This window comes from Prinia subflava (genome assembly GCF_021018805.1).
Source record: "Prinia subflava isolate CZ2003 ecotype Zambia chromosome W unlocalized genomic scaffold, Cam_Psub_1.2 scaffold_37_NEW, whole genome shotgun sequence".
NCBI classification, from domain to species: domain Eukaryota; kingdom Metazoa; phylum Chordata; class Aves; order Passeriformes; family Cisticolidae; genus Prinia; species Prinia subflava.
The window spans coordinates 813,935-831,897 of record NW_026960612.1 but is presented as its reverse complement, the minus strand read 5'-3'; the positions used below and the strand labels follow the sequence as shown (position 1 = coordinate 831,897).

Here is a 17,963-nt window from a genome sequence, read left to right as displayed (position 1 = left end):
GTACAAAGAAAAATCAATTCTACACCTAAGTTTTTGAAATTAAGTCAAATAAAATTTCTTCCAGTTTCAAACCTAGTAAACATGAACTCATCTGAAGCCTGAGTCAGAGCAAGTGCCATACTCTGTAGAAGAGTTTAAAACTCAGTCTTGGCCCTGACATGTCATTTCAGTTGTTCCTTTAAAAACAATAGTAGTAATCCCCTAAAGTAAGAGATCATTTGATAAGGAAGATAAAAAACCCAAAAACTTCCCCAGGAGATGGATTTAAATTCTCTCAAACAATTCTGAGGTTTGAGCTGTGGATAAAGACACAAATGATTCCATTCTTCACAAGATGCTCTGTTTAATATGATACAACCCATGAGGTTAGGACACATTGCTAGCAGTCACATGACGCTAGCTAGACAACATTTGAAAAACCTTATCCAAGGTGGTGTGGTTCCTGGGGCATTCCTGCATAGAGCTCCCAAGTCCCCAGGAGGGCTGCTGTGCCCTGTAAGGGAGCAGCAGCACCAGAGGCCCGAATGGTGCCTGGCTCCTTTCTGGTTTTTCTTGCCTTGGCAACTGCTGTTTGCACAGCAGTTAATTTAGAATAAATGAATTTTCAAAGTGCACATTTCTTGTTCCCCACCTTCTGCCATGTAAAGGGCTAGAGTAAGAGGAAATGATTGATTGATTAGAGGAGAGACCCTCCAGAAGAGGGGAAAAGCATGAAATTCTCTCCACTGTTCCCAGACTAGGTAATATTCATACAGGAACACGTGGGACAGCAAGAACACTGTTCCCCTCACCATCTTTTCTTCCCTCCACCCCACTTTCACATGTCCAGGGGAAGGGCAAGGGCTTGTAGCTGCTCCATGGCAGTAACCAAGTGCCTCATGGTGATGTTCTCTGCTTCATTCTATATCTTTTGCAGGGAAAAGTTAAGAGCTGTACAGTTCTGCTAATTTTTTTCTCTGTGTCCCTGTATACCTTCCTGTTTCTGAAATGCACTGTTTTGGTGCTGCAGCGAGGTGATGCATTGGATGGTGTGGGTGTAGTTCATAGTACTCGGGGGTTTATTACAATTGGATGTGTGCTCATGCCAAGGAAATGGAGAAGGTGGATGCGAAGAAAGTGTCTTGGGTTGATGGTGGCACTGTGGCACTGAGAAAGGGTCAGGTGTGGGAGAGTGCAGCGCAGCCTTCTCGGCTGGACGTGTCCTTACCTTGGGCGGCGGATATCGCTGGCTCAGGCAGTAGGTTCGGCAGGATTCTCTTGCCGGCCCCACGCCCTCCCAGCTCTGCAGGAATGACGGGCTTTGTGCGTCCGAGAGTTTCGGAGAGCTGGAGCACCTCGACACTCGTCCCAGTGCGGCAGCCCGATGTCGGGGAGGGAGTAGGGTGGGGCTGAACCCCCGAGCGGGGCTGGGCACGGCAGGAGCCGGAGCCGGGAGCGGGGGACACCCGGCCCGAGCTCACCCCGCCGGACAGAGGGGGAACCCACCAGGCTGGGGGGAAGGGGGGACGGAGGGGACGGAAGTCTCTGCGTCGCGTGTCCCCCCCCCCCCCGGGGATGGGGAGTGCGGGTTGCGGGAGGGGCCAGCGAGTGACTTGGAGATCACCGAGTGCGAGGGGTAGCAGCGCAGGAAGCCCGATGGGGGCTCTGCCTACCTCGCGGGTCTCGGCGCTCCCGCCGCCAGATGCCCAGAACGCCTCGCCCCACACCGGCCGGGCTGCAGGAGGAGGAGAGGAGGAGGAAGAGTAGGAGGAGACCGGGCGCTTTCACTCCTGCTGACTGCAGAGGCTAAGGCGAAAGACAGAAAAAGGAGGAGGGGAATAAAAAGTAAAGAGGGGGGAGAGAGAGTGAAAGTAAACTAAGCCCAGATTTTGCCGGTGCTGCTTGGATTGGATCTGGTTTGAGTTTCCTCTCTGCTGGCTTGAGCAGCAAGAGAAGGAGGAGTGGGGGGAAGTAACTCGCTCGCTCTTCGTCTCAAACTCTAGCAAACGTGCCGGTGCCTGCGCTGGCGGGGAGCTGCCCGGGTGCAGTTTCCTCGCAGCTTATTGGTCTCACTCAGTTTCTAGAGAACTGCCTGGACTTCTCGGGGATCTAGAGGAAAAAGATATCACAGACCGGATAGTTGCTCACTGCCTTTAGACCCTTTAGACTTGACACTTTTTTTTTTTTTTTTTTTCCCCTAGGGGATTCTTTTTCAAAAATATTTTTCTCCCGTGTCTCAGAACAGCAGTTCATTGAGTGGCTTTGAAATCCATTGCTTCCTTAACACCTTCGGGAGATATTTTTAAAACTTCCCCGCCCTTCTGTTTTCATTGCCAAAAAAAAAAAAAGAAAAAAAAAGAAAAAAAATAAAAAGGAGAAAAAAGATAATCCTTTTGGGGGCGGGGAGATGATCGTGCTGATGTGGAATAAGTGCTCTTGCTGTCTCCTCTTACTAGCCACGGTCCTGATCGTGGAGAGCTCCCAGCTAGACAGCTCCAGCTCCAAGGTGAACTCCATCAAGTCCACCCTGATGGGGGAGGCTCCAACTCAGGCAACCAACAGATCTGCAGGCATCCACCAGGGACTGATGCTTGCTAGCAGTAAGAAGGGCAAAATGCTAGAGGAGATGGGAAAACCTCCCAAGCACTCTCACCGGCAAGGAGAGGTAGGACATCGCTTCATTGCTCGAGTCTCTGTCCATCTGTGTGCTGTATGTAAATAATTGCTAGTCCTCCCCCTCACATTGTTTTCAGAGCTTTAATGTGCTAAATTAATTAATTTACTTCATTGGGCTTGCCTGAGACAATATGATCTCATAATAGGTGTTAAGAACTGTGCAAGTGGGAGGTTTAAACCATTCACTTTCTTTGTAGGGTTAATAACTGATGGAAGAAAGAGCAATCTAAAAAGCTATCATCTTCAGCATTTCTTTGTTTGACTCCTTCAAAAGGCTGCAAGAAGTAAATGAAATTTCTTGTTAACTCTCAAGACAGTAAATGAGTTTAATTTGAATAGGTGAGGAAAATTTGAACATGAAGTAAAAATTCACAGCAGTGTAACAAACTTGGTTTTAGAAATCACACCTTGCAAGTTGATCTCTGGTACCTTGATCCTTGGTGAGAATAAAAAAGCATGCTATCCCTGTGCTATAGTTTAAGGTACAGTCACTTGTTTAATAAGACAGAAAACAAATTCTAGGTTCCTTGTCCAGAACATGCTCCAGTGGTTGTGGAAGTTTTGTTTGGTTATGAGAGTATGTAAAGAAGATAGAAAAGGTTATAGAAAAAAAAAAAAAAAAGGTTAAGGGAAAACAAAAAAACAACCCTGACTTGCTTGTGCAGTCTTTTTTCCTCTCTACCCTGCCTGTAAACTTGGAAGTCTGATAGAAAATAATCTTCATTCGACTATCTTTGTGCTAAAGTCTAAAGCAGCATTTTAAGCCATCAGTCCTGTCCTTCCCTTTCAAGTCTTAACTTGGATGGTATGAATGTTGCATGTTATGATGTTGAAAGAGGTAGACTTCTTCAGAAAATATAGATTTTATTGGGTATTATTAGTATCTCTAAATACAGCTGCTTTTCATAAGCAACAGTGTAGCAGCAAGAGAGCTGCCAACATTCACCACTAAAAAGGCAAAATACTCAATGCCTGAAGGGTCTGTATTTGCTTAAATTTTCCTTATAGCAGCAGAGAAGCTGAAAATTCAAGTAATCCCCTGAATTTGCTAAAGTGTTTCACATCAGCTTCTTAATCATTGAATGTTATAATTTGGTTTTGTGTGCTGGCATAGTAACAGTAGTGGTAGTTTTGATTTTTTGTGTGTGAGAAATTTGTTTTTAAACTCCTCCAAGCTTTCTTTCCCTAGCCACTCAACCGCTTTATAATTTACCCAGAATTTGGTTGCCTCTCCTTACCTCTAAGCAAAGTTTAGCAAGTGGTGCTGTGATGAAGTTTCATATTAATAAAGTGCTGTGCTCTTCTCTAGTTCACATTTTACTAATGACTATTAAGTTACTATGTTGAATCACCTTGAGGAGACAGAGGTGCCCAATGTACCTTCTTTTCCCTTCTCCTTGGATTTTCTTTTGTTTCCAACATATTTGCAAAATGTCAAAATACAGGTCCAATCTTCCCACTGAGCGTTATCAGTCTTGTGAGTTTTGTGAGTCTGTGCTGCCCAGCCTTTGCCTTTTGGGGAAGTCTTGCCACCTTTCCCTGTGTACATCCTCAGCGCTTCACTGTATACTCAGTGCAATGTTGAGAATAATTGATTATAATTCACCCAGTCCCTGAAAAGTAATTTGTGCTGCCCACCAGTTGTATTTGCAAGATTTGCCCCTAACTTGCCAGCCTGGACTGGGATTTCTGGATGCTTCTAGTTTACTGGCATGAACTCACAAGGCACACTTCAAGCAAGGCACAGCATTGTAAGTATCCGTAGTAGTAGAGGATACATCATGCATGTTAAGATTTCATGTTTGTAGCATAAGCAAAGACCCCCGGAGACTTGGTAGCTGTGACTCCCAGGGAGTGAAGCCTGACCTCTGATCAAGGGCTGTCGACACTGAATTTACCCTCTGTCCCTGAGATTCTGTCCCCAGATCCTGCATGGCCTCACACAGATGTATGTGAAAATGACACAGATTTGCTCCCAATAATTCTAGATGCTACTTTTGGCCATCTGTGTGAAGCAACACAGTTAACTTAGAATTGCTATAAAAAGAAGAAAAGAAGGGAAAAGACAAGGAAGAGAAAATGAAAGAGAGGAAAAGAAAAGAGGGGAGAAGAAAAGAGAGGAAAGAAAAAAAAGAAAAGAAAAAAGTAAAGAAAAAAGAAAAGAAAACAAGGGAAGAAAAGAGAAAAAGGAGTATCTTCTGTGAAAATGTTTTCTCTTTGGTGATACTTTGGGCTGGTAAACCGCTGAGTTTTTTAACAGCGGTGTCATGCATATCTACCAATTAAGACATGACATATTCATAATCTTTTTTAAAGTACTCTCTTATTAGGTTAGTGCTTAATTTGTTTAGATTATGGGACTTTGCACTGAAGTTTACCATGCCACTTGCAAAAGAGCAGGCCTATGCTTTTCTTTCTAGAACATTCTGTTGAATTAGTGGAATTTGTAATGTCTCAAAAGTAAGAGTTGTTGCCATGAGGTTTTTTCCTGGTTTGCCGAGCGTTCATGTTGAAGGAGAAAAGTGCAGTTTCTCGCGCTCGTTAATGTAAACACTGGCCATGTTTTGCTAACTGTCTTTCATTGTTTACATATTTCTAGGTGGGAGGAGAAAGGTGATTGACAGTTGGCTTGACAAATGTGGATTGAGAGGTGGAATTCCATCCTCCAATCCACAGGCCTCATAGGAAAGGTATGAGAGTGGGGTTTTGTAAATAAAGTTGTCTTCCTGCCCTGCTCTGCTGAACCCAGAACTGTGTCCCGAGTCTCACTCTGGTCGGGCCCCGCAGTGATAAAGAGTCTTTTATATCTTGGCAACATTAGATGGTGAGTTGAGTGTCTTGTTTACAACTAGGAAATAGTTTTAGTAAGGACCAAGGATAGGCAAGTTAAAGAAAAATTAATAGAATTTTGCTGTTGTGAGGGCTCTGAGCTGTGTTTTCAGCTCTGCACATACAAGTGGTGGAAATCACCAAAACTGATGAAAGGACCATCAGCCTACAACCTATTTGCTTTTCAATTATGTTAATTCTCAAGACTAGGAGCAACTTGGGAGTGTTTAATCAGCAATAAATCAACTGATACAATAGTTCATGGCTTATCTGGAGTGTTGATGTTTTTCAGCTAATAGTTACAGTGCTTCTGCCCAGAACGGGAAGATCCAGCACTTTTGTCAGGCAAAGTTCCAGTTTAAATTAATGAAAATACTCACATGAGCAAAGCAGGCTGATCCAGCTTGAAGAGAGACCGGCAGGGCAAATGTGGATTTCAGTAAGACTTAACATTTTTATGTCTTTCTGAGGAATATTATTTATTTTCTGTTCTTATTCTCTTTGCTGCCTTGGATCAGCAGAGAATGAGAAGCACTGATGTGCTAAATTGGTGAGATTTCATTCTCTTCACTGTTCTTTACTGTCACTGCAGCTTTTCCTTTTCTGTGAACTGTTAATGTTTCCCAAATTTCACAGAGAATCAGAAAGTATCTACAGCATTTGCACAAGGGAAAAATATGCTGAAAAATAGTACTGTGCAGTGCATGCTAATCTAGGTTACATTGGGGGGGATCAGGATTATATACTGTCAGCTATTTATTTCCTTTCCAAACTTGATTTAGAGAAATGCTTCTAGGGACATCCAACACCTCAGTACCGTGACATGTCTGTGAAAGTGTTCTGGATATATACCCTCTCCAGGTAAAATGATACAGTGAACAGGGTCATAACTGACAGTGAAGATAGATTAATTTTTCTCTGTGTTAGCTATAGCTTCCACTGTGGGCAAGGTCTCCCATGTATGTGGGAGTGCTCTAGCTCAACCGTAGAGATGCAACCTGAAAGGAAAAATACAAAATATTGTACAGTGCTTGAAAAGCATAGCCATTCCACAGATTCCTGATTGATGACTTTGTAGTTTAATTCACTTCACCACCTTTTAGACTTCTTGCCTCTGGGTTTTAGTCCCCTCTCTCCTTTGAGACGTGTCCCCTCTGTCAATGCTGGGGTTTGCACGCCTTCACACTCATCCACTTTTAATGATCTGGTAGGCTGTGACCTACCAAGCTTTATTTCCAGCTGTTTTCCCTCTTTAGTCTATGGGTGCTATTATTTTCTCCCCTTCCCACCTCCTGGCCACAAGCTGTTGTTTCAGTTCATTCCCCAGCAAGATGTGTAGCTCATTCCCTTTGTCCCTTTGCTGCTGCATAGCTGTTTGGGTTTGTGCTTCCCATCGAGACTGTCCCTTCCCCATGAACATGATGGGAGCAGTAGCAAGGAAGGGAAGAACTGGGACATCCAGCAGAGGGAACTGGCACATCTGTGTGACTGACTAAGAGAAAATGAGATCTGGAAAAGGGAGAGAGGAGTGAAAAGCTGGGACAAGTTTTAGCACTGCAGAGGCACAGCAGAGAGCTTTCAGATAAGCCTTAGTATTCCAAATGCACTCGGTTTAATGTTAAAGATGTGTTTATTTTTTTTTAATTCTATTGCAGCTTGAGCTAAGAGGTTTGAGACCACAGAAGCCAAACCAAAGAGGCATTTATTCAAATTGATTCTAATTTGCTACTGATCTCATTCCTATTAACGCATGGACATACTTGTGTTTCTTGGACAGGACATAGTTACCCACAAGGACTTGCTAGAAAATGTTTGGATGATGCTTTGTAGCAAGTAAAACAGCATGAGATGTAGTAATTGAATGCAGTGCCCTGACAATGTTACAATAAAATGTACAAAAGACACCAAAAATTTAATCACAATATCTTAAACAGCTAGCAACCAAGACAGTAAAAATTATTTCTTCATGGGATTAAAAATAAATTAATTAAAATAACTAGAAATTGCATCCAGCAATAGCTGCCTTTTTTTTTTTAATTTAAAAAAATACAGAATTGCTAAATCTGCAGAGGCCACCAGAGAATTAATTCTTTGCTCTTGCTGTTTGGTGTTAGAAATCTGGGTAACATACTGGTTTACTGGCAGCAGTCTTGCTAAATAACCTACTGGCTTCTCTCTTAATTGCAATAAAAATGGAGTGCAGAGTATTATCTCCTTCCTGGGTCATGCTTAGTGTCCCCTTCAAATTGTTATTATTAACTGATGTCATAATATAGAGCAAAAGCTCCTTTGAAGTAGCTTTACTACAAATATTTTCTATTAGCTTTGCAACAATGCTTAGAAAATTTCTAGAACTCTGATGTGCTGCTGGGTGTGCAAGTACTTAGGAAGAGTCAGTTTCTGTATGGAAAGTCTGTCAGAGCTTAATGACAACACAGGAGATGATGAAGCATGATCATATTTTCCCCTTGGAAAAGTGAGTCTGATTAACTCATTATGTTTAACTGCTGCTTTGCAGATGCAGATATAGCACAAGTTTAATTTTGATCTTAATTATCTCAACACTGGATGTATCTTGCAAGCACCTCATCTCTCCTGGCTTGTCAATAGAGCCTTTGGTCCTTTTACACTTGTACTTTCAAATGCCTCACCCTGGAAATGTCATTCAGGAGGAATTTAGCTCTGCAGAGGAGGAGCCCCATGAAGCTTCTGCTTCTGTTTGGTTTTCCAGCATGGCTTTCCTCTCCAGGTTTTGTATATCTTCTGTCAGAGTCCAGGGCATCTCTCTGATCACCCTGGAGGGTCTGGGACCTCAGCAGAGGGGTCTGGGACCCGAGAAGGAGGTTTGGAGTATGTACAGGGGGTTTGGAAACCTTGGCACAGAGTCCAGGAGGAATTATAAGTCTCAAGAGTGTGAAATGAGTAGTAGTTAGTTTATCACAGGGTGAAAAAGTAGAATTTGGGGTTTCTTAGAATGGAGGCTGAAGAGCCAAGATGAGGGAACCAGGGCATGGACCTGTTCTTCTTCCATCTTGTTCTTGCCCTCCATCTTCTGCAGTGCTGGGTCACAAGAGATTGGTTTAGAGTAGAGATGACATGGTTAGCATAGGTGATAGGTATTGGCAATTAGTTGTAAATAGAGAATACGTTATGGACCATGGTTGGGCCGGAGGAATGGTATAAAAGGATTGAGACTGCCCAACCAGGGGGGAGTCGCCACGAGTTCTCTGCCACAGTAGGAACCTTGGCAGAGCACAGAAAGAACTATGAGATAAGAAAGAATAAACAACCTTGGAAAACCTGAACTGGCGACTCTTGACTCTTCTTCTGGCACAAGGTGTTTCAGAGGGCAAAAGACACTTTACCACCAAATCTCGGGAATGAGAATCTGAGAATCTGCTTATTTTTTAAGTATGTCCAAACAAGTTTTATATATATGCAAAAATGTTAATTTGGAGAACACCTTCAAAGCAGAGAGCTTCCCCTCCTACCTGTGCTTGCCAAGGTCCCTACCAAGTTCATTCTACCGCCTGCGTGCACGCACTGGTTGTGGCTGGCAGGAATCAGGGTGTGGTGGGACACACCTGGAGCCAGCAGCCCTTGCTTGTCCCATCATTGCCATGGGGCTTGTCACCATGTCCTATTCTGGTGCTGCAGAGCTTTGTGTTGGTTTTGGCACTGCAGTCATGAAATGTTTATGATGGATTTAAGGAGCTGAAGTTTGTGTGACACCACAGACATGGTGGAGAAAGCTAGAAGCCACCATTCTGTTTTTCCTGCACCAGTAAAATTCCAAGTGTATTAAGAATTTTATATTTTTTTTTTGTTTAGTGAACTGAAGATAATTCTTTTGAAAACTTTGTCTTTTACTGCTGTGTTCTAGGCAGTGTTTCTGGTACTTTTAGGTTGAAACTTATAGGAAGCCACTATGAGCTTCGTATCCATGGATGTGAAAGGCCAATACAAAAGCCAAGATCAGAAGGTTTGCTTTGCTACTCTTTTAAAATTAATTTTGTCTGCAAAAGTTTTTATTTTCATTAGAGACCATGAACTTTATCTCTTTTTTTTTTTCACCAAGTATAGGATGTGCATTGGCAGTGTGTGTCCCCAAACCATCACTATTCTTCAGTGTAACTTTTTCCCTCTTTGGTTGAAGGTCAAATTTATTCTAACAGAAATTGTAATGAACATCAAATAATTTTCAAATTGTAATGAAGTGTGGAAATAGATGATTTATGGTACTTCCAAGCTAATTGCAGAATCCTATTGCGGTCCGTGGTTCTGGGAGGAGGTCCCCGAGCACGCAGCACCTCAAGGAGCGACACTTCCCCCCGGAACTCTGATCCTCTCAGCTGTTGCTTCTCAGACCGCAGAGATGACACAGAGGCAAGATAGGTCTTGGGGTGAAGCTGAGGTGGTTTATTGAAGGTGTACTAGATGCTCAAGACCCTGAGCAGGGGTCAAACAGTGGGTTTTATGAGGGGGTGGTGCAGAACAGACAACCCATGAGGGCACAGCTAGGGAGGGGTCCAAGGCAGGGTTTACATCTTACAAACTTATCAGGGGGAAACGGGAGGGGAATGATACACAGGGACAAATAGGACATCGAGTTGTAATAAATGTAGCAGGTTAATTCGTGTTTTTTGGGGATAGTAACATAATAAAATCATGGTTTGGTAAAATATAAAATAAATTGTAACTTAAATTCCAGCCAGACATGGAATTAGAATTCCCAGGCAGCACCACCCAGTAACTACTATTTAGGGGGATACAATAAGGTGCCAGGAACTGGAGATGAGGAGATTGGCATCTGAAAGAAGGACACATTAAGATAAGAAATCAGTTCTCCTCCAGTGGGCGGCAGAGCCATCAGAGCCCCATCATCACCCGGATCCCTGGAGAAGAACGCCCTTCCATTCATAAACTTCAGTTTCCATTCACTCACAGGAAGCCCGAAATTGACACCTCGCAGTACCAGAGGGAAATCTTTTCAGCCAACTGGAGATGGCCATGAATTCGAATAAACGGTCCCGGGAACAAAGAGACCGTGGGGAAATCTTGTGCCAGGGGTAAAAGAAAGTGTATAAAACCTGAGCCCCCAACAAGGCAAATTTGTGAACTTTGGGGGGATGGCAGTGTGCCGGAATCTGAGTCCCAGTTCACCCTTGACGATTCCCCGGGTCAATCGTCAACATAACTCTGCTGAGGGTTTCACATTTTTCACAGTTTTTACCAAAATTCTGTAATTTGATCTTTTAATAAACTAAATTATATTTTAATTGGACTATTGGATTGGCATTTATAACAAAGTAACTAAAGACTGATAGGGAAGGTTCTGGGGAGAGGGATAGGAACACAGGGGATTGACATTTGGGAAAGGGGGAGGTTAGGGAGAAGATAGGCACCTGGGGGCCAGTAGGAGAGTCTCTGAGGAGTGGCTAGCTAATAAGTGAAAGGGATTGACATATAACCAAATGAATAGCAATTAGGGTATGAGTCAAAATATAATACAAGCTGATACAAATAAAGACAGGCACCATTTTAGGGAATGGGGGAGCATATGCTTAGGGAAGACATACAGCAAATCCTAAAACATAACCATAATTTCAAGCAAACCCCTTATGATTGCTAACTCACACATAAAACAGAAGGCTAACCAAGAACCTAAAGCAAAAGCACACTGCAACAGAATCCTTTGCTCTGGAATGGGCTACAGAAAGTAGTGTTAGAGAGAGAGCGAGATGGCTTAAAAGGATACATATGTTCATACTAAAGGACAGCATAATACTAAATCACAGCAATCTTCAAATAAAATAATGAGTTTTGTTCATCTTGGTTACAGTTCTTTTGGGATTGGTCTTAAATCCATCTAAGATTTATATATTTGTGTTCACACAAACAGAACTTGAGTTATGAAAATAAATGGATATAAACAGCTATTTTGTTCTTACTAATGGAAAGAGCAGAGCAGTGCTACCAAAAAAAAAAAAAAAAAGCTTAAAACTTTTTGGGTTTTCCCCCCTCAAAGCTCATAAGCACACGGTTGAGCCCCTTGGGACTTTCTTAAACCTAAGCTTTGATATGATTGAATTTTCATATGCATAGTAATGAATCTTTGAGACATGCATGTTGCACATGTGTAGTGCAAATGGCACTGGTTTAGCATTTTTAGTAGTAAGCAAAGGCAGACTACTCTGCAGATGCTTGGGAATGAGCTGTTGCTTCACTCTGCAAGCCCTCTGCCTCATTCTCTGTGCATCATGTAAGTGTGAACCAGGCTGTGCATGCTTTTAAAAGCATATTTATCAGTCCAGTGAATGAGAGGACAGGGTTCAGTTCTATGTGTTTTGGCAGCTTGCCTTGAGTAAAGCAGTGACTTGCTGTCAGCATGATCTCATCTCTGCAATCTGAAATAACTACAGTGGAGATCTCTTAAAGGAACTGTGAACACAATACACTGATGTTGCAGCAGGAAACTTTTTCTTGGAATCTCATTCTTAACTGGAACAGCATCAGGGAAAGTAGTGCATCTGATGGGGGAAGATCTTTTCATTTTGCATGGAGCAAGGTAGCTTCCTGAATTTGGTTTGTTTTGGGGGTTTTTTGCTATATGTTACTACAGAAAATGCTGCACCTCTTCTTGATAGTATGAAAAGATACTAAACTGGACATTCTGCTGTGGTCTGACCTGTCAGGATTAGTACATGCTGCAGTGTACTTGCCATATATCTTTGTTTCTTTTCTTTTGGCTTGAAAATGAGAGTGCAGAGACCTCCTACCCAGTTTGTTGTGGACAGCGGATGCTGTTTTCTACCTCAAAAAATAAAAGTTTGTGCTTGTCTCTATCTTCTGGGGTTTTAGGTTGCCCACACAGGGACTGAGCTGAGATTTTACTCTCCCTTTGATAGGAGTACTGGGTGTGTGCTTCCTTTCTTTCTTTTTCAAACATCATCTCCCTGTCATTCTTGAGGAGGGATAGAAGACAGGACATATTAATGGTCACATTTTGCCAGACCTGCCATTCTTAAATTTCAGTTTATCATCCACTCAGGTAGCAATAATGACATCATCTGGCTCACATAACCTGTTGTTGTTTAAATTTATGGGGGGTCCCCGGGGAGTGCCCCCCGGAGACCCCCGGGGTCTTTTGGGGTCGTGGTGTTCCCGCGCTGGCAGGCAAGGAGACTCAGATGCTGGTGGGATGCTGATGAGGTGAGGGTTTATTCACTGAGGGAGAGGGGAAGGGAAAGGGGGGGAAGGGAGGAGAGGGAAAGGGAGCATCAGGAGGCCTCCAGGGGTAGAGGGGCAAGAGGGGCAGAGCCTTCTGCATTAGCATTCTTATCACAGAGGTTCAAAGGGGCGCGGTAACATTCTCCAGCCAATGAGGTTACAGATACAGGATACTGCAGGGAGGGTACAGACTTGGGATAAACCATACATTTTCCAAGGGTGAGCCAGAGCAAACCATTTCCATAAAATGCAATCCCACATAACCAACCACTCCGTGTGAGCTGAACAGTATGGGGTTGCCCAGCAAGACTGAAAGTTGTTCCTTCAAACCAATTGCTGTTACTCCCAACAAAACTAAACTTCCATTTGTATATTATTCATAACCAATTCCTGTGGTAGGGTGAGAGAGTGGGTGTAGGTCAGAATTGAGGAATGGAAATTTTGGGAACCAAGGAAGGACCATGAAAACAGGAGGTTGACATCCACTCTCCACACTTTCTCCATGTAGAGCCAAATGTTGATGCTGTCTTGTGTCATCTTACAGGTAAAGAGGAAAACTGCCTGGGCTTAAAAGTCTACTTACAGTTTGGTGGTAGTACTAAATTGTATGCTTAGCTGCATACAATGTTTTTGTAATTGTTTAAATAAATACAGAGTTTTAAAAATGCTCTTTAGGAATGCTTGTAAAGTTCTGTGCTTGGATTTGTCCTCATTGCTATCTTCCAGACATCCCACTCCTCGCCAGGAAAATGGCTTTTTAACAAGAAGAATACTCTGGAAATTACTTTCTGAGGGGGTCCTGGCCACAGCAGCTGCAACAAATTGCCACTGAACTTCAGTCCCAATTGTTTTTTGTTGCTAAAAGGATGAGTGACCAAGTGAATACTTGTATTATAGCTTCATGACAGTTTATTAAGTATCAAATTGCAATGTGTGATGTTGTCTAACCAGAAGATTAAGGTTTTCTCTGCGGAGAAAAATTTCTCTCAGACTTTGTACCAATGCTTAAGCTGCAAGAGGGTGGGAAAGTCCTTCCAGTCCCAAACTGTTCTGTGGTTAGACTGGCTTAGGGTTTTCCTCTGCTGGGGCTGGTCAGTGATGTCAGCACATGTAGAGCTATAACAGCATGAGGCAGCTGAGAAGTCACGGCACTGCAATCCATTGCGTGTTGGTCCACCCCCATCCATGGGGGGCATTTCCTGAGCAAGAGGGTTTTGAGTAGCAGCACAGCTTCAGCATTGCTCAGATTATGCTAACTGGGAAGCATTTTTGGCATGATTTTTCAAATAAGCAACATAGAGCCCAGGAAGATCAGTAAAAGATGCAGCAAAACCTTGAGATAGTACAGGAGGTGTGCTTGTGTCTTTGAGCAGGATTTGCCACCTGGAAAGGAGGTGCAGGTCTGCTTGCCCTCCTCTTAGCCTCTCTGCTCTAACTTTGAGGATCTCTCGTTCTTCAGACATGCTGGCCTCACTGTCACTGCTGTGAATTTGGGACTTGAGTTTGGTTTTGTCCATTACAGTTACAAGGATGATGCCTTTCTTAGCACTATCCTCTCAAGTTATCAGTGAAGATCAGAGAAGGGAATCTTTATTTCAGGCACACATGTGCACTGCAGGTGTGAAGGGAACTCTTAAACTGTTTACGTGTGCACAAAGCCCCATAAACAAAGAGGGCAGAAAAGAACATTGTAATTTTAAGGAAAAATATGTTTTAAGGCCCTGTTAAAAAATAAAGCCAAAACAGAACAGCAAATGGGCTGTAGATTGTCTGTGTAAGAGGGATTAGCACTCTGAAAATCTCTGATTTTTCTGAACAAGCTTGTGCCACAGACAGTCCTGGTTAGCCAAGATGCCATTTGACAATGGAGAGGGTATCCACTGTCAGGCTCTCATCTTGGAGAGTTACCCACAAACCCCTCTTCCGATAGGCACACACAGGTGAGTAGGATAGCACTGCCTTAACTCTGTTTTAAAGGTTTTAGATGACTAGAAGTCAATGGAGACATTGTATAAAAAGGTGTGATAGTGGAGTGTGAGTTCCAGATCTGGGGTGCCCTTGTCACTTTTAAGTGGGGTGGGATTGAAGTCTGTTTTACTGTTAAAGGGGCAGAAGGGTCAAGGATGTTTTCTTGGGTTATGTAACCAAAAAAAAAGTGTATTCTATTTCTTCTGTTGAAACCAGTTGGGGAGATGTGGGGGTTTTTTTCCTTTATCTCTTGTAACTCCAGGGGGGAGGGGGGCAGATGCTTTCTGATAATAGGCCAGCTGTTAAAACCAGGTGGAGCAGTGTTTTTTATCTCTTCCACCACTGTCCTTCCTCCAGGGGGGAATATCTTCTGTTAATGGGCCATTAAGGCTCACCAATGACATGACACATTGCATCATCCCATTGTGAGATGCACTACCCAGTGGGGCGGGGGGGAGCCAGCAGTTCCTACCAAGATAAAAACTGAGCTGTAGGAACACCAAGCATCCTCTTTTCCACTGGATTCTCAGAGGAAGACTGGACTCATCTCACTGCCACTACAGGATCATCTCTACTCCAACAGAACCACATCTGTCATCATCTCTACTCCAACAGAACCACATCTGTCACTCTGGGAGGACTTATTTGGACTGCTTCCAACACCCTGACAACAGGGTGTCAGGTCGTATTCCTGACTCCGTCAGGGTTTTCTAGGACTTTTGTTTGTTTGCTTACTTGGTTTTTTTTTTTTTTGTATTACTGCATTTGAATTTTTTTAATATTCCTAGTAAAGAATTGTTACTCCTGTTGCCATATCTTTTGCCTGAAAGTTCCTAATTGCAAACTTGTAATAATTTGTAGGGAGGGAGTTTTACATTTTTCATTCTAAGGGAAACTTCAGTTTTTTCCCTGACAGATACCTGTCTTTCCAAACCAAGACAGATAGCTAAAATGAGAGAAAACACATTACTTTCTTTAACAGCCATGTGAGGATATCTTAATTTGTTTGGAACAGCTTTCAGATACAGTGAGGGTAGAATCCATAATGGTGGTGACAATTCAGTACCCAAACAAAAGTGATGTAACTCATTCCCCTCCAGCACTGTTTCCCAGCAGATGCACCAAAGAAATTTGGCCATAGATGCAAGTTCATGCTGCCCAGAAATGCTACACTTCAGCTCTTTGCTCTGCAAAATGTGCTGCTTTATTGCCCTTCTTATCCAAGAAGTGTCACACACTTCTGCACAGAAAGCCATATCAAAGCTTTGGCCCTGTTTACCGATAGGATGAGTCTGAAATGTATTTATGTACCAAACTCCCTGAATGTTTTCAGTGAGAAGTGGGTTCTGCATGCATTTAGGGAGTGGGGTTTTGGTCTTTTCTATGCACAAGAGAAATTCAGAGGAAGTCGTCTGTCTGAGACTCAGTGCAAGGCATGCTCAGGGACAAGGACTTCTCTTCCCTATCATCACCTATATAAGGTAGTCCAAGTTTGCTCATCAGAATAATTTGTTATAATTATTATTACAGAAAAGTTAAATCAGAATAATTCATGCTGTTCCCCCAATGATGAAATAATTATATAAAAGATCAGTTACAGATCGTATCTAATGTAGCAGACACAGTTAAGCTGGCACTTCTCTCTGGGTTACAATCTTCATCCAGAGTAACTTTTTTCTTAAACCAGCATCTTTTTCTTTTCTTTCTTTCTTTCTTTCTTTCTTTCTTTCTTTCTTTCTTTCTTTCTTTCTTTCTTTCTTTCTTTCTTTCTTTCTTTCTTTCTTTCTTTCTTTCTTTCTTTCTTTCTTTCTTTCTTTCTTTCTTTCTTTCTTTCTTTCTTTCTTTCTTTCTTTCTTTCTTTCTTTCTTTCTTTCTTTCTTTTTTTTTTTTTTTCTGTAAAACTAGACAAGGATGCAGAGATGTTGCAAGGAGAGCTGTAGTGCTTGTCTTTAATGAGCCTCTTCCTGACCCACCCTACGTAAAGCAGTTGACACATCATGTGTTGTGCAGCTGGGATGGCTACCCCGACATGTCTCTGATATGTGAACATATTGACTTTGGCCTTTTGGAAGCACCGGTCCCATGCTGTTCTCCAGAGTCATGTTTAAGTCATTTCCCAGATACCGTGGATATAGGATTGGTAGGAGCAAAAGCTGAAGAGAAATTCACAAGTTCGCATTTAGCTGATTCTGTGAAAACAGATTGCACAACACAGACTGACAGTTTCTGGACTTGATTTTCTCTCTTTCCTTAGTTTGACCTCCAGTGCTCCTTCTGTCAGCTGGTCAGTATTTGGTTCTGAAGTTGTAAAGTTTGTGCGTTTGTGTGTATGTGTGAATGGATTTTTTTGTTTCAGTTTTTTTGTGGGGTTGTTGTTTTACTTTTGCATTGTAGCCCTTTGAATTTTACCCCTTGATCAAAGGGCAGGTCAGTTTCTGAGACAGCAGCTGGAGTGCTTGAAGGATGCTGAGGTGGCGCAGGGGTGAAATTCAGGCAGGGTGATCCACATTGCTGAACAGTCTGAGCAGACAAGAGCAGCCATGGACAAAGTTCATGCCCTGTCAGTGGTACAAGGCCCATCTCTGTCCCTGCAGTACAGGGAGCTCAGCTGCTCCTGATGCTCTTGACTTCACTGGAAGTGTTTGTTCTTGTATGCTTTGACCATTTGCTAGTAAAATGATCACCGATTTTACTTTTGTTCCCCTTTTGCCCTAAATGACCCTATTGTCAGGAAATCAATTTAAAGAGTAGCTACGAGAGGACATTTTGTGAACATTTGCTTCTTCTAAAGTTCATTTTAAGGGTATGTTTCACCTCAATATTTTTCAGAACAAAATCTCATGCTCTTCTGTCCTGACAACATGTGTGAGGCTGAGGCTTCTTTCTTCCTCCCAGCCTACCTCAGAAAACACTCTCTCAATATGCAGCCTTAATCGTATTTGCAAGTACAATATCAAAGTTAATCTTTCAAAAAGATTTAACATTTTTTTACCAGACTAATGATAGATCAAAATCAAATTAGCCCATCTTTGCTCTTCAAATACTTGTGCCAATGGAGCCATAGGTCAAGTACAAAAGCTTTAAAGAAACTGAATTACCAAGGTATAACTCACTTCATAACAGATTAGAATAACTGATAATTGATCAAAAATAAGCAGGATTAAACTGTCACATTTCACTATACAGGGAAGCTATGAGCAAAGCTTCACCTAAACCTTTCAGGACTGATGCTGTTCAACTTATTGGCAAATGTTCTGGAAAATGGGCACAGAAAGTTTTAC

The 17,963-nt window shown here is 42.5% G+C and overlaps 1 protein-coding gene across 1 annotated transcript in view; it reads left to right on the top strand.

The window, feature by feature from the left end:
• Positions 1 to 2,236: 2,236 nt before the first annotated feature.
• Positions 2,237 to 17,963, top strand: part of LOC134565184 (dickkopf-related protein 2-like) — a 47,952-nt gene continuing 32,225 nt past the window's right edge. Inside the window, 1 exon segment of the mRNA XM_063424647.1 lies at positions 2,237 to 2,644. Within this exon segment, the coding sequence (XP_063280717.1) occupies positions 2,387 to 2,644 (258 nt within the window). The 5' untranslated portion in view covers positions 2,237 to 2,386.